Source organism: Brachyhypopomus gauderio, unplaced genomic scaffold (genome assembly GCF_052324685.1).
Source record: "Brachyhypopomus gauderio isolate BG-103 unplaced genomic scaffold, BGAUD_0.2 sc208, whole genome shotgun sequence".
NCBI classification, from domain to species: domain Eukaryota; kingdom Metazoa; phylum Chordata; class Actinopteri; order Gymnotiformes; family Hypopomidae; genus Brachyhypopomus; species Brachyhypopomus gauderio.
In genome coordinates this window covers 92,501-120,000 of record NW_027507029.1, presented here as the reverse complement: position 1 = coordinate 120,000, position 27,500 = coordinate 92,501, and the positions used below count along the sequence as shown (strand labels likewise).

At 48.9% G+C, this 27,500-nt stretch overlaps 1 protein-coding gene and 1 long non-coding RNA gene across 7 annotated transcripts in view; one reads left to right on the top strand and one right to left on the bottom strand.

Annotated features, from left to right (window-relative positions):
- The window catches only part of elavl4 (ELAV like neuron-specific RNA binding protein 4), a 71,696-nt gene that overhangs the window by 24,935 nt on the left and 19,261 nt on the right, over nt 1-27,500 (top strand). For all 6 annotated transcript variants that reach the window (XM_076995454.1, XM_076995452.1, XM_076995455.1 and 3 more), the window contains 3 exons: nt 13,589-13,675; nt 17,216-17,456; nt 27,398-27,500. The exon at nt 27,398-27,500 is cut by the window's right edge and continues 1 nt beyond it. In XM_076995454.1, coding sequence (XP_076851569.1) covers nt 13,589-13,675; nt 17,216-17,456; nt 27,398-27,500 — 431 coding nt within the window. The remainder of the gene's footprint in view (nt 1-13,588; nt 13,676-17,215; nt 17,457-27,397) is intronic.
- On the bottom strand, nt 21,237-24,524 carry LOC143502770 (uncharacterized). Its single transcript, XR_013127166.1, has 3 exons — nt 23,987-24,524; nt 23,502-23,638; nt 21,237-22,429 (listed from the first exon to the last, which is right to left on the bottom strand). It is a non-coding gene; the product is annotated as an uncharacterized LOC143502770 (long non-coding RNA).

Below are 27,500 nucleotides of genomic sequence, written 5' to 3'. Positions count from 1 at the left end.
TAAAGACGCTTCTGTGCTTTGTTTTGTGTTTTGGTGTCCTGCCGTCTTCCTCATGAAGGCACATTTAAAAGGGGCCCTAATAGCGACGGCTAAGCTGACAGCTATTATAGCGTTTAAGTGTCTTGCGACATTTCTCCTGGCAGGAAATTAGGTGGGGCAATTTTGGAAGTCTTGACATCTTTTGGATGGCAAATTATCTTAGACAAGCAAAGGTTAATAAGCCAAATTTATTCAAATAAAATCTGCTCCAGAGTATTTTCTCAATTATACGTGTTCTTTTTAAAGCACGTTCCTTTTTTTTTGTGCGAAGGCTAAATACATGAAATACCAACAAAACGTTTTAGTTAAAATTTTAATAGGGCTTCCACAGTGATTTCTCTCACTTATTCATCTCCGTTCTCCCTGCAGATAGCTGAGGTGAGTGTGAGTGAGAGGGGGGGAGTGAGTGCACTCTTAAGGGAGCAGACTTCACAAGCACAACCCTAATTCCTCTGGTGCAAATTCAAAGTGCCATGCACAGAGAGGCGATAATCAGCTGGATACACACGCTCTCTGTCGGTCTCTCTCACACACACACGCGCGTGTGTGCACATACGTACATATCCCACGCATCGCTCCCTCTATGAACACGTATCCCGGTACACCTCGGAGGCTAATGATCATTCCGGGTTCATCGATGCACGTGTGTGAGGAAGCTTCCCTCTTCTTTCTGCCTCTCCGTTTTCCTCTGCTCTCTCCATCTCCATCTGCCTCTCTCACTCTTTCTCCATTTTTCTTTGTCTCTCCTGTCGCCCCTTATCTCTCTCTCTCTGTCTCTCTCTCTTTTTCTCTCCCTCCCTCCCTCCTTCCCTCCGCCTGTGTGTTTTGGTGTTCCTACAGACGGGTGGATTGGAGTGGCAGCCTCTCCTGAGACTGTACACAGACTGCACATTTCTCTGATCTACATTTTGCTCTCCGGAAACAGACAGCCACAGCGTCTGCAGCGGAGGGACCCACCTCCGCCACCATCATCCGCCCAGCTCTCTCCCCCCGACCCCACCCTACTCCCACCTCCGCAGCCAGCTCAGTCCAGACACTCTCTCCACGACCCACCCTAACCCCACCCATCCCCCCGGTCTAGTCATTAAACTCACCTGCCACACGGTGCTAGAGGACACCTCAAGGTCATTCAGTCTGAACCCATCAGGCACATGTAGAACGTCTCCACGGTGATTCTAGTGACAACTCTGAATGCGGAGCACGACGTGGTGAAACGCCAGTGCGGGTTGAGTGAGGCGCACGTGTGGAAAATAAAGACAGCTCCCATTCTGCTCAATCATCGCAGCCTCGGCGGAGCGGATGAAATGGAGGGTGGAAAGTCACCGTTTCAGTTGCTCTGGGAACAGGGAGTATTAAAAAAAATGGACCCAAAAGTGAGATTAGGGCAGAGATGAGAAGCAGACAATGAGCGGTGAGACGCAGACAGTGTAAATGTCCAAAGGTGGTTCTCCTTTTCCGAACGTCAGTGGCCTGGGGTTAAAAGGTCACAGAGGTCGTGGGGTCACCAGTCTGTAGTGTATGACTGTTCTGACCATGCTGCCAGACAGAGAAAGGGCAAACTAGTACCAAAAAAATCTGGTACACTAATCTTGATCAGAATAGTAACCATAGATACCACTGTTGGCATTTCACAATGGATCAGTATTGAGAAAACTTGCCCCCCGTATGTCTTCTACGGCAGTAGAAGCACCGATCCTGCTGTCAGCTTGATTCGTGCAGGAACAGACCCTCAGCACAAGAAGGTGGCCTGTATCAGAGCAACCCCAACAGTCACTTTCTACTGTTATTGTCATGCAGTCGTATCTTACGGCTTTAACTTAACTCTTTTAACTTTGATGCGTCATTACAAACACCAGCCCCACACCGCCTGCCCCTCACCGCCCACACCCCACACCACCTGCCCCACACCGCCCGCCCCACCCTCCACATGGTTGGGCCGTGCTGGGGTGCAGATCTGTGTATAATAAACCCTGTATGTTGCAGCACATACTGCATGAGCTTCGATCGTCTCCGTGGGCACGTTCCGGTCCGTCGGAGGACGCTGGCGGAGCGCTAATCTGCTGTTTGGGATGCGGGCCACACCCCATGGTCTTGTTCTGACTCTGCGGGACTTTCTCCTCACTGCATTCTCCGTTGCGTTCTCTCGGTCTCGATGCTGCGGCAGATGCAGTCACACGGCTCAGTGCCCTCGTGTGTCTCCTGACCCGTAATGTAGAGACAAAGGCGTCTTTTGTTTTGACCCCTGTCCTGCGCTGACATGGACTTTGATGGGCACCAGCCTACAGGAAGTGCTGCAATCGTCAGTGTTGTAAGGACGGCTCGGTTCAGGACGGCTTGGTTCAGGACAGCTCGGTTCATGACGGGTCAGTTTGGGACGGCTCGGGTCAGGACGGGGCGTCTGAGTGACACTCACTTCTGTATCTCAGCTGATTACCTTCTTCATTCACTTCTGTCACAGTGTGTTTTGTGTTATGTAATGTGTGTGTTTGTATTTGTGAGGGGTGTGCTGCGTTTGTTAGGGGTGCATTTTGTGTTTGTGAGGGGTGTATTTGGTGTTTTGTGAGGGGTGTTCAGTGTTTGTGAGGGGTGTGTTTAGTGTTTGTGAGGGGGGTGTTCAGTGTTTGTGAGGGGTGTATTTGGTGTTTGTGAGGGGTGTTCAGTGTTTGTGAGGGGTGTGTTTAGTGTTTGTGAGGGGTGTGGTTTAGTGTTTGTGTACATGTTTCCGTTGTCATCCTCATCTTCAACAAAGAGGGTGGGTCGTTGCCGCAGACCACTTAGCAACCGCTGGGAGCAAACGGGCAATGAAGGTGACGTTAGCAGGAAGCTAACATATTTAACATGGATTCATTTACTGTTGCATTGTTTGTAGATAATAGATTTTTATTTTATTGTTATTTATTATTATCAGTGTCAGCTTTGATTACTCTTTTGACTGGAGAATTTTAACGAACCTTCACATTTCATTTGTCGTCGCCTAATGAAAGCGGGAAAACAAAAACAAAATGAACAAATGGAATATCTGCTAGCCTGCAGTGCTGCAAAACTAGCCCAGATGTTACAATCACCTGAACGGCATTGCAGTCAGAGCACGGCACGCGCCAGAGTCTGCTGCCCAGGGGAACGTCTGAGTCCAGTGAGGTGAAGGCAGGTCTGTGTCAGGCTGGCCAGCCGAGCCGGAGGCGCCACTCGTCCGGGCCGCCACAGCTCCGCTTTTAACAGAGAAAAGCTGCAGCACGATGAGTCAGTACTACAGCGGCGTGGCCGGCTGGGGGGGGGGGGGGGGTGGTCCACACGACCCTTGTGGGAATTAGCGAGCGTGCTAGCAGAGCAAAGCCCGGTTGAAGCTGCCCGACCTACAGGGAGGCCTTGACTAGCGTTCTGCTAAAGCCAATGTCGTATATTAAAGGCCTTCTGCGGTTAATTACTCCCTAGTGCTTCATGTCTGGGCTGTGATATCAAGACAAATGCTTCAGTGTTTTCATGAGGCGCAGCACAGAAGCAAATGGCTACCTAAAGGTGCTGTGCTGCTGAGAGGTGGTACACACGGCACGTCGGCAGTGGTGACGTCCCCAGGGTGCAGTGGTGGCCACAGGGAGGCGGTAGGGAGGGGTTATGGGGGGGGGGGGCCTTCAGTAGTCACCCCGGAGCACAGGGGCCGCGAATGGGAGAACTGTTTCGCAGTAGTGGAAATACAGGCTACACCAAGGAAACAGAGGAGGGAGAGAGATGGAGAGAGACGGAGGGGGGGGGGGTGTAGTGAAGGAGGGTGGAAGAAAACAGGAGGGGTGAGGGCAGGGGGAGGTGGAGAACATGAGGGGAGGGCAGGGGGGAGGTGGAGATCATGAGGGAGGGCAGGGGGAGGTGGAGAACATGAGGGAGGGCAGGGGAGGTGGAGAACAGGAGGGGAGGGGCAGGGGGAGGTGGAGAACAGGAGGGGAGGGCAGGGGGAGGTGGAGAACATGAGGGGAGGGCAGGGGGAGGTGGAGAACATGAGGGGGAAGGGGCAGGGGAGGTGGAGAACAGGAGGGGAGGGCAGGGGGAGGTGGAGAACATGAGGGGAGGGCAGGGGGAGGTGGAGAACATGAGGGGTGGGCAGGGGGAGGTGGAGAACATGAGGGGAGGGCAGGGGGAGGTGGAGAACATGAGGGGAGGGCAGGGGGAGGTGGAGAACAGGAGGGGAGGGGCAGGGGGAGGTGGAGAACAGGAGGGGAGGGCAGGGGGGAGGTGGAGAACAGGAGGGGAGGGCAGGGGGAGGTGGAGAACAGGAGGGGGAGGGCAGGGGGAGCAGTGATAAGGGGAAAAACTGTCTGACTGTCGGGAGCGGAGCAACAAGGAGCAGCTGCAGAGAGACAAGGACGCTGGGATTGGATTAGCTTGACTGCAGCCTCACTCCAGGGTCTGAGTGTGTGTGTGTGTGTGTGTGTGTGTGTGTGTGTGTGTGTGTGTGTGTATGTGTGTGTGTGTGTGTGTTTACGTTCATCGATCGCGTAGGTGTGTATGCGGTGTGTGTGTACTTGTGTGTGAGAGTGCTTGTGTGTGTGTGTGTGTGTACACGTGTGCTCATGCACCCTTGCAGTGTGTGTACTTGTGTGTGAGAGTACATGTGTGTTTGTGTGTTATATATATATATATATATATATATATATATATATATATATATATTATAGATATATATATATATATATATATATATATATATATATATGTGTGTGTGTGTGTGTGTGTGTGTGTGTGTGTGTGTGTGTGTGTTTGTGTATGTGTGGTGTGTGTGCATGTGGCAGGTCTGTGTGTACTGTGTGCGTGTGTGTGTGTGAGCGTCTGTGGGTATGTGTGTGTACTTGTGTGTGAGTGTGTGTGTCAGCGTCTGCGGGTTTGTGTGTGTGTGTGTCTGTGTGTGTGTGTGTGTGTGTGTGTGTGTGTGTGTGTGTGTGTGTGTGTGTGTGTGTGTGTTCATGAGCTCTCTCCATCCTCTCAGGAGTAGCAGTCAGCTCTTTTCACTTCCTCTATCTCCTGCCCCCGCTTCCTTGCAGACTCTTTATACGGCTTTTATTACCTTGCTATAATGAACTAATATTATCCTAATGGCTTAAAAAGAGAGTATAATTAAAAGGAAAACACAGGCAGAGGTGTTTTGCTGTGCTGTGTGCCGTTCATAACAAAAAGCCTCCATCTTCACTTCATTAGCTACATTGCAGTACGCGCTTTAGCCGACAAGGACAGAAGCTTAAATCTAGTTTAAAGCCAAAATGTCCACAGCAGTGATACAGCCTAAACTGTGATAACTGTGACTGTGGGTGAGGGGAAGCTTGGGGGGGGGGGCATGTATGTGTAATGTGTGGGACACGTGTGTTTGTGTGTGTGTGTGTGTGTAGGGCATTTGTGTGTGGGGGGAGTGTGAGTGTGGCTTGAGTGAGAGGTGCATGTGTGTGGGTCAAAGCGTGTGTGTGCAGCGTGAAAACACTCATGGGGTCTGGAAGCTGCACAGGTGTGTCCGCATCGCACTACCTGCCAGCTCCCTGAAGCCATGGCAACACGGCACCAGGAGCTGACACAGCGCGGCCAAGTGCACACCCAGAAAAACATGGAATAAACATAAACACGGAGGGGCACACGTATGCACTCTACACGTGCACACACACGCAGGTGCAGGCACTCTGTCATATGCACTCTACACGTGCACACACACGCAGGTGCGGGCACTCTGTCATATGCTGTAGATCCGGTCACATGACACTGCAGGGTAAGGAAGAGTAATGGTGATCTCTCAGTGATCCAGTAGATCCAGCTCAGTGACATGAAAGCGCAGATCGGAGGCAGAGAGAAAATCGCTGGCAAGGTCACCTTTGATAACGCAACGCAGCTGCCACAGCACCCAGAGGCTTGAGAGGCTGTGTGTGTGTGGGGGGGGGGGAGTCAATTTAACCCTTTATGGGGATTTATGATTTCTAAAAATTGTTCATGTGTGTATGTGTATGGGGTAGAGAGAAAGTATATGTAAAACAAAGGAGATGTCAGAAAGAGGATGAATCCATGAGTGTATCCATGAGCCTGTCACTGGTAATCAGACTGAGGCAGGCAACTGACGCACACACACACACACACACACACCACTTTTTGTCGCTTTGATCATCACCATCGCACACGAACCCCGTTTCCTAATAACACTGGTCCATTTAGAGAAATAGCTACACATCCTCAGAATTTTCAGCTATTATATGTGTTTTGATTCAGAACTAGTGCACCATCTCATCTAATGAGGCTTTCTCGGCTGCATCTGACATGCATGCTGTGTTAATGCTGGATGCCAGGGTGAAGGTCTACAGACCATGAGATGTGTTGTCACTGAGAGTAATGCGTCTGTGTATATGTTTTCAGATGTGTGTATGTTTAATGCGTTCACAGTTGAAAGTGTGTGTGTGTGTGTGAGTGTGTGTCTTGCATCCTGAAGGCCTGTGGCCTGTGGCTGTGCTCTGGCTGCCTAGGCAGAGGGCCAGACCCTCTCACATTTCAGCTGGGAGCCGAAGTGGAGAACTGGCGTCTGGAGCCACACACATTGGAGTGTCATCCCAGAATCAAGATGCTCACCAATTTTCTGCTTGCCTTGACACAGAATTGGGAGGCAGCCAGTGTCCAAATAAAGGCAGGCACCCCCTGGTGGCCTGTACGGGTCTGGGGCAGACTCTGCATTCTCTCTCACACACACACACACACACAACTCACTCCCCCTTGGAATGTTGTCCAATGGAGCAGATCGTAGGCGGAAATAGAAATCTGAAAATGTCCTGTTGAATCGAAATGAAAGAGAATGAATGAATGCGTAGACCATATTTTTAACATCATGATAATGATCAGATATCATCCACTGAGCACTTTGCTCTTGGGTTGTAGCGAATATACAGTGTTCTCTGTTTATTTCTCAGGTTAGTCATCGTGGTGAAGTAGTTCTGCAGTTTGTCATGTACGTATAAACAGGATTACGCTAGCCTGCTAGCATTGTTGGGAAACATGGCAGATACCTCACCACCACATTAGCCGCGGTGTCAGGCTGGGCGCTAATTCGCCTCTGCAGAGAAGCTGCAAGAAAGGTTAATTTAAGGCCAACAAGATCCCACGCACAGGGATAGAATACAGCAAGAGAGAGGGAGAGAGAAGGAGGGAGAGAGCGAGGGAGCTGATCTGTGGTCTGCGGGTATGGAGACTGGACAGGGAGACGCAGGTGTTTCTCTAGAGCCGTAGCCCAGAGGAAAACAGAGTAGCACTGATGCTACCAGTCACCACACACACACACCCCTCTCTCTCTTCTCCTCCTTTCTGCTCCTCTCTTCTCCTCCTTTCCTCTCCTCAGCTCTCCTCTCCTGATCTCACATCTATCCTTCTTCGTCTCTCCTTCCCATAAATAATCCATCTTTTATGAAGCTGTTTTGAACTCATCAAAAATTAAGTGGTACAAGAATGCTTGTTTGGGGTCTATAATTAGCTTCTTTAATTACACAGAGCGGTCTCAAAGTGTCCTTATTATCAGCCTGCTTCTAGGTTTTTACACAAATCTCTTTTTTTCCATTAAAAAAATGACACTAGGCTAAATATGATTTACTGTGCCTGTTACTAATAATAGTAATTGAACGTTTGACCAATCCATTTTTTATCCTCACCAATTTTGATTCAGGAAAAAAAAACAGCCTTAGGCCCTAAAAGAGTTACTGTTCATATAATTCTCACATAACGTGTGCCGAAGAAACAGAGAAGAAAGCGTTTGTCTTACTGAAACAACCGTTGGCACGGTCATGGCTGGGTATTTGAGAATTTTGGATGTGTCCTACAACATACAGCCTTCCACATTATTCTTAATGGTAAATAAATCAACCCTCTGGATTTGTACAGGAGTAAAGTCTCGTCCTTGCTGAGACAGGTCAGAGAGATTGCGTCGAGATAATCGGAAGGCACAGCTGAAGAATGAGGGGAGCAGGGAGGCATAGGGCGGAGGAAGGGGAGGGGCCGAGCGGGGAGGGGCCAGGGGGAGGGGCCAGGGGGAGCGACACACAGCGGTCCGTGCCCAGCACCACATAACGACACCTGCAGTAATGTAAGGACTAATGCAATCAGGACCTCCAATGTGCCGTCTGCAGCAGACAGACCACCATCGCCTAGGGGAGGGAGAGAGAGAGAGAGAGAGAGACAGAGATGGAACGAGGGACATATAGAGGAATCCCTTCTGCTAAGCAAGCATCTACTTGGAGAAAGAATAGAGTGTCGGGAGTCGAGTGAAAAAGTGCTTTTATGCGGAAACATTTCATGTCCAGAAACATTTTAGGAAAAGAGAGCGGGTGGTGGAGAAGGGGAGGGTGGAGAAAGCGTTTTGCTGATGTAGCTGTGGACCGCTGGCGGAGGAACTGAGCAGAGAGGATGCGTGGCGTGGCACAGCAGTGCTGGGTTGGTTCCAGATCCTCCTCCTGCCCTGAGGCTCTACTGGAGCTGGGTGGATGCAGCCTGCTCTAACTGCACCCAGTCAAAACGAAACATCAATACACCCAGAACCTAATTGACCCTTTGTGGAGACACAGGGAATATGTAAAAGCTCGTTGCTGAATGAATGTTGACATTGCGGGGCCCCTATAGTATTTCAGCATGCATGTGTATGCACAAACACACACACACGCACACACACACACGCACACACACAGCTTCTAGAACTACAACCTTTGATAATGATGGGGAGAGGTGTGTTCCCAGCTGCAGGCCCGTTGACAGTCTTGCTGGGGCCCGGGACAAGAAAGTTTCATGTGCCACCCCCCCCCCCCCCCCCCCCCCCCCCCCCCCGCGTCATTTGAATTTTCTCTGTAGCAGACAATCCTTGAGTTATGGCATATAGTATATAATATAGCCACACATCAAAGCTGTTTCTGACAGCTGACTATATTTGACGCGGCGCGAGGGTTCGCGCGAAAATGACGTAATCGCAGTCGCATCGCCGTGCGCGAGGGCCTCACGCGCTGTTGATTCGGAGATCGTGCACCTCTCGAATTTTGTAACTTCGCGCGCGCCGCGCCGCGCCTCAGCGCAATGAACAAAGTCATATTTGCAGGGTTCATACACCTTTATAAGGTGGAATTCAAGCACTTGTACGTCACTTTCAAGGTCCATTTCAATATTTTCCAGCACGTTAAACTTAATTAAGTTAAATATTTATACATATAATCGAAATGATTGGAAATAATTCGCTTTTTATCACAGTATTTAATGGATGTTTATTTTCAAAACGCCCTCAAATCTTAACGTCTTCACGAGAACTGTTCAGTCAGACAGCTATTTGTTGTGAAACGATGTAGTTACAATTTCAAACATTTTCAAGTACTTTAGCCTAAATTCCAGAACTTTTCAAACGTGGAACACAATGCAACATTAAAATTCGTTAGGTAAATATTTTTCCTTTCTTTTCTGCACTCCAGATTTCTGTATTTACTTTAACTATCCACCACTGTTTCCCGCTGTTGGGTGGGTACCAGCCGGTTCCGGTTGGTGCTGGATCAAACCATTTTCCAGTGGGAGGCGGGGGTGTATGCACTTAATGGAAAATATGCAGATAGGTAAAAAAAAAACATATATATTTTAGCCATTGAGCTTATTTTGAGTACAGAATTATTTTATATTAATGAAAGATTTCAAGATTATTTAAAAATTATACACTTTAAATAAAAAATAAATTGCTGGGCTCTTTGATGGGCCCCCCTGGCCCTGGGGCCCGGGACAACAGACCCGGTTGTCCCCCCTGTCGACGGGGCTGCCCAGCTGTCTGGATGTTTCTGTCTGTTGTTTAGAATAAAACGTGATTTTAATTAAGAGAAGATACAATTTCTGATCAACTAATTTCCAGTTGAATATTACCACGGAGGGTTATGGATAGACAGGGTGGTAATCTGCTTTGTGCTGGGGGTATTACTTTGGCTAATGTTCCATAGTACAATTCCTGCTGTCAAAGAGATGGAAAACAAAAATGGGACCTGAAATGGCAGCTCCCCATATTTCTGCCAGTGCAAATAAACTTGCGTGCTTGCCACAACGCTCGAAGAAGTGGTGGAGGTTTGTGAGGAGCTCATAAATGCTGCTCTCGTCTCTCTTTCGTGGCGGCTCGGGCGGACGTTCCTTGCAGGAGCACACGGTGCTGGGAGGGCAGAGGGTCATAAGGCCAGTGGGATCTTCTCCTCTCCAAGTGGTGCTTCAGGTGAGCCTCCATTTTGTGGGAGGCTCCCTCTCTTTAGATGCATGCTCTCGTGCGCTCGAGGGCGGAGTCAGTGGTGCAGGCGGAGTCAGTGGTGTGGGTGGGGTTAGTGGTGCCCATAATGTCTGCATGAAGGGTGAGTGAAGAATGGGCGATTAGATGATGATGAGGATGACGATGATGATGATGATGATGATGCTCAGTGAGAGGATCCATCTTAAGGGTCTGTCAGGCTGCATGGGGCATATGGGTACAAAAACACCAGCATGCCATTGAGGTGAAGTGCTTTTGCAACAATTAGGTTTGCCTTATCAGTATTTCTGATATTCATATTAATAATGTCACGCAGTTGTGTGTGTGTGTGTGTGTGTGTGTGTGTGTGTGTGTGTGTGTGTGTGTGTGAGAGAGGAGAGTAAGAGTACAAGTATGTTTTACTTTATGCTGTGGTTACTCAGGTGTTCTGATTTACCCATTTAAACACACATATGCTTTGCAGTGTTCTCCAATATTACTGAGCCAAATTGCTGTTTATCATGTATGTTCTGTCAACACGGAGCTGTTTGTCCCTGACGTTCATTTTGATGATGGGGTAGTTTACTGCAACTGTGATTCTGTTCACAGAGCCATAGTGTAAGTTGGTTTATATCAAAACTGCTTCCATTTTAGCAATTCACGCCTTAAGATGGTGTACAATTATTGCTTTTCGAACCCTTCTTGCCAAAATTCCATTCCATTCTGAGAGCAGAAGCGTGAGACGCCCCTCCTTATTACTCCTCTGTAATGTGCTGCTTCTAGCTGTGAAACAATGTTAGCCTGCACTTCCTTTCATGGTGAAATACCTACGTATTTTCTTAATGAAAATTCAAGGCTGGCCACTTAAGTTTTCAAACGAGTGTAGGTTAATGTTAGGCTGGAAATGACACTGCAGGGAAGCAGTAAGTAGCGGGGTTCACACAGGCCTGCACGTACCTGACGCAAATTGGCACATAGCTCAAAACAGCCTTGGTAAGGCATTGTGTTAAACACCTGTCCGTTAATCCGCTCTCACGTCTGAATGTATGTTTGTCCGACATACGCATGACGGTGCTTCATGGGCTCTGGCTTAGATAGAATGTGGACGAGAGAGAAGGGGAGAGAGAGTGGGGGAGAGAGGGAGGGAGAGAGAGAGGGAGGGGGGAGGGAGAGGGAAAGAGAGCTTAGACCATCAGCTAGATCTGAAAGTATTCCACCGTTGTCTCATATTTCACACTTTGCAGCGTATAAGCTTTGAGAAAAGGTCAGTGAAAATAGAGAATGAATTCATTTATAGTCTGTCCTCTCCCTCCCGTTATCTAAGGACATTAATCTGTCCTCCTGTGAAACCAGAGTAACTGAGTGCTTTTTAGAACCTTACTGGGAGAAGATGCAGCAGAATCTAGTGCACCAGTTTGCTGTGTCCTCCCGTTCCCCACCCTGAAGGATCAGGAGCATGCTATCAGCAGTTAGGTCTCGGCTCATGGAGATGATGTGTGCTAGTGGCCTGACCAGAGGGCATCTTAATATGAATTCTCGCGGGATTGTGCTGAACGATGAATGTGCAGTGTTTCATTACCATAGCAATTAAGAATGTTATGTCATACCCTGCGGTCCTCACTAAAACTAAAACCAAGGTGGCATGTAAAACAAAACAAAAGATAAATAAATAAACAGTACGCCCTTAAGATTGGGCCCCCTCTCCCATTCCCACTGGTCCTCTCTCCCATCCCCACTGGTCCTCTCTCCCATCCCCACTGGTCCTCTCTCCCATTCCCACTGGCCCTCTCTCCCATTCCCACTGGCCCTCTCTCCCATTCCCACTGGCCCCCTCTCCCATTCCCACTGGTCCTCTCTCCCATTCCCACTGGCCCCCTCTCCCATTCCCACTGGCCCTCTCTCCCATCCCCACTGGCCCTCTCTCCCATTCCCACTGGCCCCCCTCTCCCATTCCCACTGGCCCCCTCTCCCATTCCCACTGGCCCTCTCTCCCATTCCCACTGGCCCCCTCTCCCATTCCCACTGGTCCTCTCTCCCATCCCCACTGGCCCTCTCTCCCATTCCCACTGGCCCTCTCTCCCATCCCCACTGGCCCTCTCTCCCATTCCCACTGGCCCTCTCTCCCATCCCCACTGGTCCTCTCTCCCATTCCCACTGGCCCCCCTCTCCCATTCCCACTGGTCCTCTCTCCCATTCCCACTGGCCCCCTCTCCCATTCCCACTGGTCCTCTCTCCCATCCCCACTGGCCCTCTCTCCCATTCCCACTGGCCCTCTCTCCCATTCCCACTGGCCCTCTCTCCCATTCCCACTGGTCCTCTCTCCCATTCCCACTGGCCCTCTCTCCCATTCCCACTGGTCCTCTCTCCCATCCCCACTGGCCCCTCTCTCCCATTCCCACTGGCCCTCTCTCCCATCCCCACTGGCCCTCTCTCCCATTCCCACTGGCCCTCTCTCCCATTCCCACTGGCCCTCTCTCCCATTCCCACTGGCCCTCTCTCCCATTCCCACTGGCCCTCTCTCCCATTCCCACTGGTCCTCTCTCCCATTCCCACTGGCCCCCTCTCCCATCCCGTGCTAATGCTACACAGATGCCCTGCTGACATGTCACTGGCCCTTTCACTCCCAACATCCTCCATCATCCAGCACTGGATGGCTCCCATTACCCCCTCCACTGTAGCCCCAATCCCGCTAGCTCCGTCACCACCGCCCCATGGAAGGAGAGGTCAGGTGTGGAGCTCTCCTCTCCTCCTAAATTGGCTGTTTACACTCCAGCTGTGATCATGGCTGGCCCCTGGTATTGTTTACTTTGAGCCCAATCTTCGTTGAAAGGTCTGCAAACCTGGGGGCTTTCACGAACCCAGGGGCTGCCTTAAACATACACCGATTTGCGCTGTTTCACCTTCAGAGACCCCAACGTATCAAAATAAAATCCTTAAAAATGTCCTTTTGAGCTATGGAATACAGTCAAGAATCATCTCCCTTCCATTTGATATGACAAATACCATAATCCGCCTTGTGAACCTGCTTATTGTCTACAGCCATTTTACGAGCCCATGCTATAGATCAAACTGAATTTTGACCAAATTTAAAGTCACACTGAATAGATCTGCCCCCCCCACCCCACCCAACCCCAACCCACCCTCCCCCACACGCTTCATTACCACAGAGGCTCTGCCGAAATCTCTGCAAGGTCCTAAATGAGGAAAGAAAAGCCGCCAGTGTGTTTTAGTGTGCCTGGAGACCGTCAGGGCTGTGTGGACTGCTTTGGTATCAGAGAAAAACAGGCCTGTCTGAATTTTGACCCTGCCCCCCTCCCGTAGGGATCGACAGAGACTCAGTGGCGTCAGGCAGACTTACCGCAGCTCCAGGGCTGGGCTGACAAGGGACTGCTGACACAGCCAAAGATGGTAAGGAGACTGCCACCCACTTACTGCCATTTTTTAAAGGTTTTTATTTATTTATATATTTCTGTTTATTTATTTATTTGCTTGTTTAAAAAAAACATTTGCCCACAGTTGGGCGTCGGCGTGTGCTGTGAGAGTGTGCGGGCGGGCGCACACTGCGACCCCGTGGCTAGCGGGGTCAGGGGACACTGCCTCTAGTGGATGTCGACGTCTTTTTTCAGTTAGCCTACGTGAAAATTTAAGCCCTCTCCGCTGCGTGTGTCATTGTAGCGGAGCTGGGGCGAGACCGTTAGCGGATGGGAAGAGTCATACAGTAGCGTGTAAATGTATTAATGCAGCTGTGTTTGCCCTTCTAATAACAACTGTCTCCTTAATTTCTGTCTGTGCCTGGTTTTCTACAGGCAGTGCTTCTCTCCCTGGTTTTTGCTGACACAGGACGCACAAATAAGATCACACTTCCACTGAGACATGCACCACCCCCAGGACACTCTAATGACCAGAGAGCATTATCAGTGAAAACATGTATTAGAATTGAGCCTGACATTTCAGGATTACCGCTAATAAGGCCATTACAGAGCAGAGTTTCAGTGGCAGGTAGCAGGGAGACACAGTGCAGTGCATCCTTCCACGGTGCACCCACACACATACACACACACACACACACTCACACCAACACACACCCCTGGCTGTGCTTGACTCAGGGACATTAGACTGGTTGAACCCATATTTTTATCCCCATGCTGACATTCTCTAAGGCACTTATGTAAGGCAGAGTGGCAGAACCACTTCCTTCCCACTCGCGTACGTGCACACACACACACACACACACACACACACACACACACACACACACACACACGTACACACACACACACACACACACACACACACACAGCCCGAGTGGAGCAGCTCTGTGTTCAGAAAATACGTTTGAGGAAATAAAGGGGTGTAATCTGGGGTTGCTGTTCGGCTGAATCTGGGAGAAGATGATGTGTCCTCAGGCTGACACCCAAGCCTCTCAGAAGGCTGAGCCTGCCTGCTCTCTCTGCCGCTTCCTCTCCCAGGCCTGCGTGCCCCAGCCGGGCCTGTCTGGAGAGAGAGGGAGCGCCCCACTCTCCCTCCTGCCCTCCTGCTCCGGCTGTTTGTACCGTATATGAACCGCTGTTGGAGATGCTATCTTCCCATATACAACACGCAGCTCCCCACACCTGTCACGTTTAGCCCCCCTGACCCAGCACGCCGTCTTCCCCCGCGTGTGAGCTCCCGGTTCATAGGCCGTGGCCCCCATCGCCCACCGTGGCTCTGGGCCGCGAAGCCACACTTGCATCAGACGCTGTCAGAGAAAGCGAGGAGCTGATGGCAGGGTCTCTTTAAGGAGCGACAGGGACCAGCAGTAGGAACACTGCCCCCCGCAGTACTCGGGGTGAACTGTAATGGGGAAGTCAGAGCAGCTTAAGCACTGGAGGACAATAGGGGGGCATTTTTGGAGTGGCCACGAAGGGGAGTGGGTGGCAACTCTAACATAACCATTCAAACTTTTTCTTTTTCTTTTTTTGGGTGGGGGGGACCTTTATATTGAATATTTTATGTGGATAAAATAATTCATTCTGTTTGATTTGAAGCATTTAAATTACTTTTCTTTATTAAAATAGCAGGAGGACATGCGCACACACACACATACACACACAAAGATATGCACACTCACAGACACAGACAGGCCAACTGCCAGAGACACACACAAACATGTACAATCAGGTCCTACTGCAGTATTAACTGTTGTGCCCCTCTGAGTCTCACTATGCTGTGTGTGCTGTCAGAAGCATCATTTATACGGGCATGTGCAGACAGCCTCTAGGTTGCCCGCATCATTTAGCCATATATGAAACTGCAAGTGTGTGTGCAGAGACAGAAAATGGAGGAGGGAAAAATCAATTTAAGTCTAGATCTCAAAGGAGAGTCTGTAAAGTACCAAACCAGTCTTTCTTTTAGAAAGCAATTAGTTTTCAACCAGAGAACCAGAAGTCTTAGCTGATGGACATGCTGTAGTGGAATTTAAATTAATATGGTACCTCTATAATTAAAAATGTTGAGGTTTTTCCATGTCTGCTCTGTTATCCAATATAATCAGTATAAAAATTAGGCCTTTCTCTAGAATAAGAGGAAACCAAATTTCTTCCTGTGTGAATTTTATTAACCTTTCTAAATATGCTAACCTTTATAACCGTGGACCAAGGACCAATTGGAGTACAGACAGAATATTTTTTGAAGAGCTAAAAATATCAACAGCTGTATTTGGACATAAGCTGTCCTCCATCTTGAATCAGTCAGGAGGAAACATTAGGATATCTTTGCCCTCCATCTTTTCACCCTAAATCTAGGTGGGAAATTACAGCACAACAAGTGAGAGGTCGGGTTGTTACCATGGTAAATATGGTCGGGAAACAGCCTGCTCACAAGTAGACACAATCAGGTTGATGCAGGTTTTCCCTTTGAAGGTGTTTTTTTTTACTGTGTTGTAGTGCTGACTAAAATGTTTTGTCGGTGATGGTACCCATGTGAGACCCCGTAGCTGGTTCCTAAAAAATCCAGTCGCTTTAAACCACACGGTGCACGATGGAAAAGTCAGCAAGGTGCCGTGTGCGTGCTGTGAATAATGAGGTCAGGATCCTGGACTGAAGCGATGTCTTGGGAGATCTCCACTCCCTCGAATCTGTCCTGTCTCTCCCCCTTAATACATCTGACAGGAGGACGGCTTTTAGAAGACATAACCCTGTCTCTAAACACTCGTGCGCACGCATATAAACTTATAAACCTCGGGTATCAACGAGCCAACGTTATCTCACCAGCCGCCAGAAGAAGAAGAGTGAGGACAGTTATTTCACGTGTGCGCCTATTTTGCTGACGCCTTTATACGATTAGAGGCGCTGCAGAACGATCGGGGAATTTGGAGATGTAGAGACGTTTCGGCTCCAGTCACTCCAGCATCCGGCTGAACGAGTGGCAGGCCACGCCCACAGCTGCTGGGGGGAGGAGCAAAGCTTTGAAAAATATTCAAAATCAGAACCGTCCGCTGACAGATGTAGAGAGTCGAGGAGAACCTTCACAACATTCTGACAATCTAGGAAATATTAATCTCTTTATATTGTATAACATGAACTGCGTTTTGTTTTGGGGGTTTTTTTGTCAGTGAAAACGGTCACTGGTTTGTTCTCTGGTATATAGAACAGGAATTACACTATTTACATAGCCAATTTGCCACATTAAGAGACAATTAATAATCATTTAAAATAGTTGTGTGGGTGGCAATAATTTTCTGAAAGTGTAAAACCAGCCAAACTGATGTAAATTCACATATTTAATTATGTTCTTTCTCAGCCCTGTACTAAAAGGCACAATGGCTAATGCATTCTGACAAAGTAATTTCTATCAGTCGTGATATCAGCGTTTAATCTGTGTATAAGAATTATGTGAGTTTATAGTGTAGTCTTCTGTCATTAGACAGCAGCTCCTTCAGGCTTGTCTTCTCTCCCCCCGTCTACACAGATAATCAGCAACATGGAGCCTCAGGTGACAAATGGGCCCAACCCGGCCACGGCCAACGGGCCCTCCAGTAACAGTCGCAGCTGCCCGTCGCCCATGCAGACCGGCGGCCCCAACGACGACAGCAAGACCAACCTCATCGTCAACTACCTGCCCCAGAACATGACCCAGGAGGAGTTCCGCAGCCTCTTCGGTAGTATCGGCGAGATCGAGTCCTGCAAGCTGGTCCGTGACAAGATCACAGGTACGACAGGAAAGGGGGCGGGCTGAGGGGCGGGGCAAGGGCGGGGCAGAGATGAGGGACCCTTATGGCTGTAAGAGGAATGAAACTCATCGGAACTGCTGTGGATGGAACCTAAGAAATGAGGTGACTCAGGGGCAAAGAGGGGCAAATGGTGGGGCATTATTATCCATGTGAGAACAGGAGCCAGTGGAACAGTGGAGGGCATGAGCAGAGCAGAGTCGGGGACGTGAATAGCAGCCGCCTACGTTACGTAATACTCCACCCGACATCTTCAGCTCGTCCCCGAAGGCTAGATGCATCAGAGCCCACACAGTCTCCAGGCGGGTGTGAAAATGGATCGGCAAGAGGAAAGTCCTCCTGCCGCTGCCCCGAACGGCAGGCGAAGGCGAGGAGGTGAAAGCCCGCCCCCTCTGGGCCCCAGGCCTGGGAGCGGCGCTCAGCCGTGTCCTAATGCGGCCGAGAGGCGTGTGCCACCCTCCGAGGTGCAGGGGAAGCAGGTTGGAGCCCAGTGCCAGGGTAAAAGAGAGAGAGAGAGAGAGAGAGGACACACAGAGGTGTGTAAGCAGTACTCCCCTGCTAATCGCGGCCCTAATCCCCCACTAGTGGCTATGTGGGTGGCACACAGATGGATGGGGAGGCGACTAGCAGATAATGCCAGATAATGGCTTCCATTTTATATCCTACTTAGTGACACTTCGCTCTGGATAATCTCATTAGAGCAGGGTCGGGCCTAAAGCCTCCGGTTTGTTTTAAACAAAGAGGGGGGTGGGGTGAGACGGTCACGAAGCCCGGGGAGAAAGGACAGGGAGAGGGAGGAAGAAGCAGCCGTCAGCCACCAGTGGTGGGTCACGGGTGCTACTTGCTAGCAGATGGCCCAGTTTGGCCATCACCTGTCGGTTCTGCCAGACTGGAGCAAACTAAGGTGTACCCTCCTCCAGGTTCCACATAGCCAACGAGTCTCAAGTGCTCTGCTTGATGACACGCAGTCCTTAAAGGGTCCGGTCTGACACACCTCATTTGGACTCATCCTCCAATTACAGAGTCCTTCATAAGGACACATCTCCACCGTGAAGAACACTGATCAAGTAGTCCGTCAAACACCACTTCATTAGTGCACACCATGCCTTCTGTGTATTCACTTTACTTCACATCACAGTGGTCTTCTACGGACAGACGAGGAATGTGATTGTTGTATAAATACTATAGAGGGTGTTGGTATTAAGGTAATGAGTTCTTATGGGGGCATTAGGGGAGTTGTGTGTTGCTGGAGCCCTCTTTGTGAGAGCCAGCTCGTCCCCACATAAGTAGCTACTTTTTGTCTCTTCTGAGTCTCCAAAATTTTCTAGGAGAGTACAGCGCCTTATAAATATTCTTCTTCCCTCTTTTCTGTAACCCCCCAACACACACACACCCACACAAAGACACACATACTTTCATGCACACGCACAAACACATGCGCACACACCCTCTACTATCTGTGTCTCTACTCCCCTGGGTACAATTTCCCAGTTCAGAATTTTAGACTAACTAAGCACACCGCGTTCTTAGAGAAAGCGCAGGGTGCCAGGAGGCTGTGTGCACAGGCCGTCGCCATCATTAGCTACAGTCTCAGGTCTGGTACAGGGAGACAGGCTCACACAGAGAGTGCGCGGGCCCCAGTTATACAGTGCGGATGGCGTCTGAGCCTCCATGTCATAATATTTGACCAGATCGGTCTTCCCGAGCGCCGCGCTCGCCTTTTCATCCGCAGGTGACGGATGTCGGAGGGAAGTCGCTCCTCTCCGCTTTTCCGAGCCCTCCGACACACACGCAAACCTTTTTACAAAGACGCTCAAAAGCGTCAGCGAGGTGAGGAGGGGCGGCCTTCTTTACGCCCTCTATCCCTCGTTCCCGTCACCTTCGATGAGACGCCGGGCGGATGAGTTAGCATTAGCTGCGGCTAACACTCTCGCTCCATGACACGCCCGGCTGACTGCTGCCCACTGAAGTGCCACCACAGATTGTTTACCCTTCACCACTGGTGCGCACGCACACACACACACACACACACGCACACACATTTCTCTCTCCTCTCACCTCCCTGCTGTGTATGCAATACACCAGAGACCCGAGGCTTAATCTTTTATTTAATGCTGAAATACAAGCACAGGGGCCAGTGTGTCTGCGTAGGCCAGCACTCAAGCACACACACACACACACTCACACACTCACACACATACCACTTCCTTCAGCTGGCTAAGATCTATCCTTTCATTTTTTCTCTCTCTCAGCTTAAAACAAAAATCAGGAAAGACAGTATGCGTTGTGCGTCGTGTGGTTGGTTAAGGTCAATATTTATCCTCATCACGTGTAAATTCTGTCAGCGAAAAACTATTTTATCCCAGCACCAGGGGAGAGGAAAGCATTTTAAAAATCATTACGGCGAGGGTTTGTTTGAGGCGGCGAGCTAAACAGATGGCTATGCTGCTAACCTAGTGCAGAGTCTTTGTTTTAAAAGGCCTGAAACAAGCTGAAAATCCCTCAGGTCAGAATGCGCACATCTCCCACCAACAGTGCCCCTCCGCCCCCTCTCTCCCCACGCGTGCGCTAGGCAGCGTCTCCAACGAAAACTTTTAATGGAATACATAAAAATAATAAACTAAACAGTGTGCGCTTCAAGCTAGGAGGGCCCGGGCAACAGAGACGTCTGATTGGACGTCGGCCTGGAGGGGAGTAGAGCTATTGGATTCTTGTCAGCTTCTCTGACCCCATGGACCATTTTCTCTACTTTCCTGTCTGCATTTTCCCTGGGAAGGAGGAACAAAACAAAAAAAAACCTAAGGAATGAGTTGTGTTTATAATGACAAGGCAGGAAAGAGCAACAGTACTCGTGGCTACGGATCGATTGCGTCTGTGGTTTTCCATCTGGGGAGGAGGAGGGTGGAAAAACAGAAAAGTCATCTGTTCATGTTCTGTAAGCGATAAACAATTACTCTGTGATTAAAAATGAAAAATTGCTCATTTCTCCCTTTCTCTCTCTCTCTCATACACACGCACACACACACACACACACACACACATTCAGGCTAGCACAGACAACCAGGCCAGTGTTCTTTCCTGTTCCCTCGAAGAGAAAATGGCTCACACCCCGTTGCCGAGGCGTGTTTGATGTTTGCCACTTCGTTCCATTGTTGTGCGTCTCTTGCCCAGTCCACAGATGCCGTTGGCTAGTGGTTAGTGGCTTGGCACAGGAAGTGATGCTCCTACCAGTTCGGTCTGTGTTTAACACTTACTCAGCCGACATCAAAGAGCCCCCCACACACACCCCCACCCACACCCACCGCTCAGCACGGCTGCTCGCTCAGTTACACGTCCCTCTGGCACACCGAGTGACGCTGGCGCCGCCATCTGCAGTGCTACTGATCTGTGCGCAGCGGCCCCGGGGTCGAGCAAGCAGTAACGCCACCACCAGCTGATCTCGGATCAGTGTGTCCAGGGCACACAGCACGATCAAAAAAAATTCTGAGAGAGTCTGACAATACAGCAATGGGAGGGCAGGGCTAACTTAGTGTCATGAAAGATTACATTTCCAATGAGCAGAGAGGGGGTGGGCCAACCTAGGTCCATGAATATTTAAGCTGCCAATGAACAGAGAGGAGGTGGGGCCAACCTACAGGCTTTAAAAATGTGTTGAGCTTCATGTTTGGGCTCAAGAGCACATATGGAATACCGCAGTGTGAAACAGAACAATTAGCCGGCGTCAACATGAATGTGTCATATAGCTTCGCATAAGCACTTTAATCTTCGCAAGAAAGTTTCCAGTGACAGACATTATACAAACACTGACCAGACTTTACACAAACTTTACACAGACTTTACACAGACAGAGGTGACAGAAGAGATCATGAATATTCCAGTGTTTGCCAGAGAAACAATATGTCGCCTTGATGAATTCCAATTTCAGTGCGGTGAAAGTATGAGGGAACGTGTAACGGTTACACAAGCTAAAAAGCAACTGAAGCCAATTTATATTATGTGACATGTAAACTTGCGTACGTAAACTTTACTTCACAGTTTGTCTCATTTCGTCTGTAACAAACAAAAAAAAACAGCATAAAGAGAATTAATGAAAATCCCATAGCTGAGGAAACGACCCATACCTTCATTACGCCCCAAACCTCCACCATGTCCAGGCCGTAGAGCACAGATGTCTGCATAGCATGAAGGGAAAAGAGAAAACCATGAGCTCCATATCACCGATCCACACGGGCTTCCCCCGGAGCCTTTGGGGCAGCTGCCAGCCACCGGCGTCTCGCACGCGCCGCTCTGACGTAGTTTCGTCGGGGTGTCCCAGATTTGCGAGGTGGGGGGGGTTTGCCCGTTGGTGCGCCCACACGCTCAGCTCCTCCTGGCCGGGCCCGACTACCCACGCGCTTTGGGCTCGTCGCCAAGGCACCGGAGGCACCGGCTTAGCGAGAGAGAGGGAGAACCTGGGGGCGGGAGGCACCGGCGAGTCGCTCCGCAAGCCTGCCAGGGAGACTCGCTGACAGCTCCGCGTCCGCCTCCTGTGCCGCGCTGTTTACCGGGAGGGAGCCACACGATCGACGGCCCGGGAGGGGGACTGGTGGGGAGGTGGGTGTTCTCGGTAGAGAAGCCGCAGACATCGGTAACGCCGATCGGAGCACAAAGGGCGCTCCTCCCAGCCCATCGCGCTAGGCGCTATGAAATATCATTTCATCACTCTGAGAAGATGCCATGTGGTCATCTAAAAGAGACGGCCAGGGCCACGGAGAACTCATCACACACTGCCACAGGACAGCAATTGGCACACAGGCTGGGTGCAGGCCGTGTAATACAATTGGATCTAGGCCTGTGTGTGTGTTCTGGAGAAGGACGCGCGCTCCTCCCGCTAAGCTGTCCAATGGAGGTGAATTTCTGCGTATGGTGTAAAAGAGCTCCGGCCTTCAGAGGTGGAACAGCTGCGTGGTCTTGTTCTGGGGATAAAATGTCCTCGTTTTGGTAGATGAAATCAAAATTAACCTCAGGTTTTTCAAATATGCAGCACCAGGTTTTGCTTCAGCTGTCTTTTGCATAAATCTAGTAAGTTATGCAAAAAGATGTGGACATAAAAGGAAGAATGCTAAGTGCATTTTAACACCATGTAAATTAGGAATGCGATAATAAAAGATCAATTAAATACAGCATGTTTATTACTCAGTTAGTAAAATCAGCTATATTGGTGTTATCCCATCTTATTTCATGATATCTGAACCATAAAGCAAACCCATGACATTTCTTGGATGAGATGAATCACAATTGTGTATACGTGCCAGAATATGGCAAAAACAAATAAGGGAATTTGTATTTGCATTAAATGGACATCAGTGAAGGACTCCATGCTAAACCACCATAGTTGTAGGTATGCCTGTGGCATTCAGAGTCACACTAGGCAGGAGACATCTTTAATGAAAATCCAATTAGAATATGGTGAGCTGCTTTTAGCTTTTGTCTGAGAGAGCACTTAGGCGGCCTTGAGTGAATTATGTAGCTTATGTAGCACGAATGGCCTGAATTAAAGCCATTAGAGTTAATGATAAACAACATTTATAATGCAAACTTATATCATAACACAGCGCATTATCCAATTATGGTCCACTCAAGCCTTCATCTCCTTTGATGGAAGATTACTGAGCAAATTAGAAAAGTCATGAAGTCATAGTTTACTTTCAAGTTGACTAACGTGGAATCCGATTAGCATTAAGAAATTTGTCGTATTTTTGTGTTTTTTCTGCACTGCCGTTGGTCGAGCAGAACGGCTTGAAAATGGTGAGGTGTGTCTTCAGCAGAGAGCAGCCTTCTCCGTACTCTGTGTAGCAGCAAGGGCAAAACGCCAGCCAGCCAGCAATGGTGATACATTTGTTTTGACAAATTGAAGGGGTTTTTTTCCCTCCTCTGCTTTTTTTGTGCCTTCCACATCCTAAATCTGACTAAATTTAAGACTGACCAAATTCATTACTTTGTGTGGTGTCTGGGGAGCTTCATGCTATCGAGGTGAGTTAGCATTACATGCTCAGAGAACTGTCAGGTTTCCTGTGCAGATTTGTGCTCGCCGCACTTTCTCCCCACGCGGACGTTAGTTTCAGGTCTGCCGAGTGAAACTGCAGGCACAACATGGCCGCCGGAGACTGAGGAGGACATGTCTTCTGCAGGAAACACAGAGTTTAAACACCATTTACTCTCATTCTCAATCAGTCAGAGCACTGGACCTTTAAATGATGTTTCAACAATTCCAATCATTTAAAGGCCAAGATTGAAATTATTCAAATTTTTAGTCTAGTGTGAAGATTTTGAAAGCGAGCTGTTGTGCTATTGGAAACACCAAAATTACTTAAATATGAGATCAGGCACTGTTTACATTACAGACACACTACACAATATGCAGAAAGTATGTATAAAATATTGATATATGCCAAAACAACCTCAAAAGAAAGCAGTAGCCTGAGTTGTATTTATGTGAACATTTGTACGTGTAAACAAGGCAGGACACCCACCGGACACTAATCTCACACACCGCGAATGCAGGTGCTGGAAAGATGAGCCATAATGGCTTAGTCACACCTCCTGGCTGTGGAGCCTGTGGTTTCAAACCAGTATCATAATCCCCAGAGAGAAGCGCTTCTCGCCAGCACCTTCTCACCACCGCATGGAAGACATAGCAAAGTGGATCTGCTCACGGACCTGTTTTTGTACCCCCCCCCCTTCCTCCTCATCCTCATCCTCATCCTCATCCTCAGTGGTGATGAGTAGACAAGAGGTGCTGCTCTAAAAAATACAAACACTGGATTAGTGATGTCACATCGAACGAGAGCACAGAGGCCACACATAGAGCTATTATTGATGCGTACCAACTCGTACATATCCTGGTAACTCACGTTCTGGTTTAGACGCAGTAACAACAACAACAACAACAATAATAATAAAATAGTTATTATTACTTTTCTTAATTATTTCTGCCTAAACGATCATCAGGACTAGGCAGCCTGCTGAGGAGCTGAAGAATGTGGGGATGTGTCCTCATTAAAAACTCGTTTAAAGTGCAATGCATCATTCCATCGTTTCAATCTTAACTGACAATTCTATATAATTGAAATTACATACACAAGTTAATATAACCTTTAGTCTAATTAAATAATATTGGGCTAATATTCAGTTTGACTTTTAACTGTTGTTCTCTGCCTATTTTTCTACAAGATGATCATGTTACATCATTTCCAGCATTTGCTGGGTACTCATTGGTGCTCCTGCACCAACAGGTGTTCAGTAATAGACTGTGTGTTCTTCTGCGTGTTCAAGAAACCACAGGATCTTGAAGAACTACAGCAGGACAGCAGCCTTGCAGCTGGGCATCTGTCTACACGTAACCGTACAGCATAAAGTGTCAAAAACGACACGAGCAAATCTGTTTGTGGTTAATGCATCGTGTGTGACTGGTCTGTGACTACGACATTCACACAGTACTAGTTGGCCATAGGTTTCCCTTACTAGGGCAGATGAGCTATGTTTAATCAAGCTCACTTACAAAACTGAAGAAACACAATTCGGACACCCGGACTGGCTGATCGACCTTCCTTACTTTTGGGTGACAGGAATATTGAGTAAATCACATTTTTTGGCAAACTGTTATTTTAACTGTCAGGTTCTAAACAATAACATCTATAATTCCTGAATTTCCTTTCATGAAAGATTCATGGAGCGTGCATGGCTGTGTGTGTCTGAGCACTGGTGTACCAGTGGAACGTTTTTCTCTGTTTACATTTACCAAGTCCAGCAGACTTCACACCTAATATCCTGATGTGCACATAATAGGCCTGTGTGTGTTTACGTGTGTATAGGACACAAGTGTAAACATCGTTGTAATGTTTGTGACTGTGTAAGTGTGTCCTTTTGACAGCACACGCCATGGGCATGTATGACAGGGAGAGATAGATGAGAGAAAGAGAACGGGGAGGGAGAGAGAGAGAGAGGGAGAGAGAGGCAGCAACATGGGGCGTTATCCTGCCAGGCTGTGTGCGTGCTGGGAGAGCTCCTATTGTGACAGTGGAAGCCAAGCCTGCCTATGTTGGCCCACAGTCTACACAAGGCTCTCTCCCACGCCTGTGTTTTTGCACGCGCACGCATGTGTGTGTGTGTGTGTGTGTGTGTGTGTGTGTGTGTGTGTGTGTGTGTGTGTGTGCGTGTGTGTGTGTGTGTGTGTGTGTGTGTGTGTGTGTGTGTGTGTGTGTGTGCATGCAAGAGGGGGATTTCAGTAAGAGGAAGACCAGATGACATTTCCATCTTTTCTTTGAAGCTTTGTCTCTGCATTTTGTTACTGAGCAGACAGACATGATGTGTTTCGCTCTGAGAATCCATGAAACATTTATGTAGGACCGTTCTCTGGGCTTTGATTGGAGCCGTTCAATCTGGTTATTAACTAGACTAAAATAAATTCCTCACACCTATCTTCCTTGCTCCTTCAAACCCTACGCACGTTTCTTTTTTGAATTCCTTCTTTATGAGAAACTAATAAAAATTTACATGAATATGAATTATTGATGAACACACTGAGGCCTTCTCCTTAATTACTCTGCAAATATTACAGTTAAGACTCTCTTCAACAGCAGTAATCGTTAACACGTGTATGTGTGTGTGTGTGTGTGTGTGTGTGTGTGTGTGTGTGTGTGTGTGTGTGTGTGTGTGTCTCATATACTAGTATTTTATCTTGAGTGAGGAACCTGGTGCTGGCTTTCTGTGTGTGGGTGTGTATGTGTTTGTTATGCTGGTGGGTGGAATTCCTGTGACTGAAGCAGCCTCAGTTGGCTTCCCTTAACCCTTAGGCAAGAGCTGACAGACAAGCCTAGAGAGACCCGCTGCCTGAGCGCCATCAGTCAGGGCCGCACTGGGACTCGCGGGGATGCGCTGTGGGCCCCTCGAGGAGGTGGAGGACTGGTGGGGGAGGTGGATGATCTGGAGGTGGGGGTGACGGAGTAGCGGGGTTTGCCATGCGAGTGTATCATTAAGCACAGTACGGCGCATCCCTGCCGCGCTGTGTGAGAGTGTTTCAGGGGCTGACTTCATTTACAGTAACCTTTCCCACTCTTCTTTCTGCTCCGCACACACACAAACACACACACTGTCCTCTCCCTCTGTCAGGGATAGATAACGGGGGTTGGAATGTGGGGCATGCAGTTACTCACAGTGCTATAATATGCTAATAATACCCTAATAATACTCCTGGCTTGAGCACAAATACTTCCCAAACAGTCTTTGTTTTATTTTTGACACTGCTCCACTGGGGATACGGCGTTTTCTGTTTCTCTAAGACGGAGTTCCATAGCCCTGATGTCAGCCCAGAAGACTTAGCTCGTCACACTGAGCCTTCTTACGGAACAACAAAAAGATCAGCTTTTATCCGGACAGACAGAGAGAGAGAGAGAGGGATGCAGGGAGCCCCGTCCAGAACGCTGGCCCTGCCGCCCCTCGTGAGGCCGTTGGGAGGCGTATCAGTGGCGGTTCACGTCTGTGATGATCTCTGTGTACACACTTCCCTCTGCCCGTGTGCACTGATGGGCCGTGCGCCTGTGTTTGTGAAGATGGCAATGGTGGGGGCTGGGGCAGGGGGCGTGGCTGGGTTTGGAGAGGGGGAGGAGTCACAGTAGGGCCATTTGCCCCAGTCCAGCCCATATCAGCTTGGCCTTCTGAGCAACTGGCAGGAGAAAGAATCTGTATTCAAGCCAAGACACTGTCAGAGGTTTCCAGTGGAAGTTTATTCTTAATGACCACACACTCAAACACACACACAAGGTTGTGTCACTCTCATACACGAATGCTACAGGGTGCTAATATCTCTCTCTTTCTCTTTCTGTCCTTCTCTCTATTTCTCTTTATCTTTCTCTCTCTTTTCTCTGCCTTTCTCTCACTCACAGGACAGAGTCTTGGATACGGTTTCGTCAACTACATCGATCCAAAGGACGCAGAGAAAGCCATCAACACGTTAAACGGACTCAGACTTCAAACCAAAACCATCAA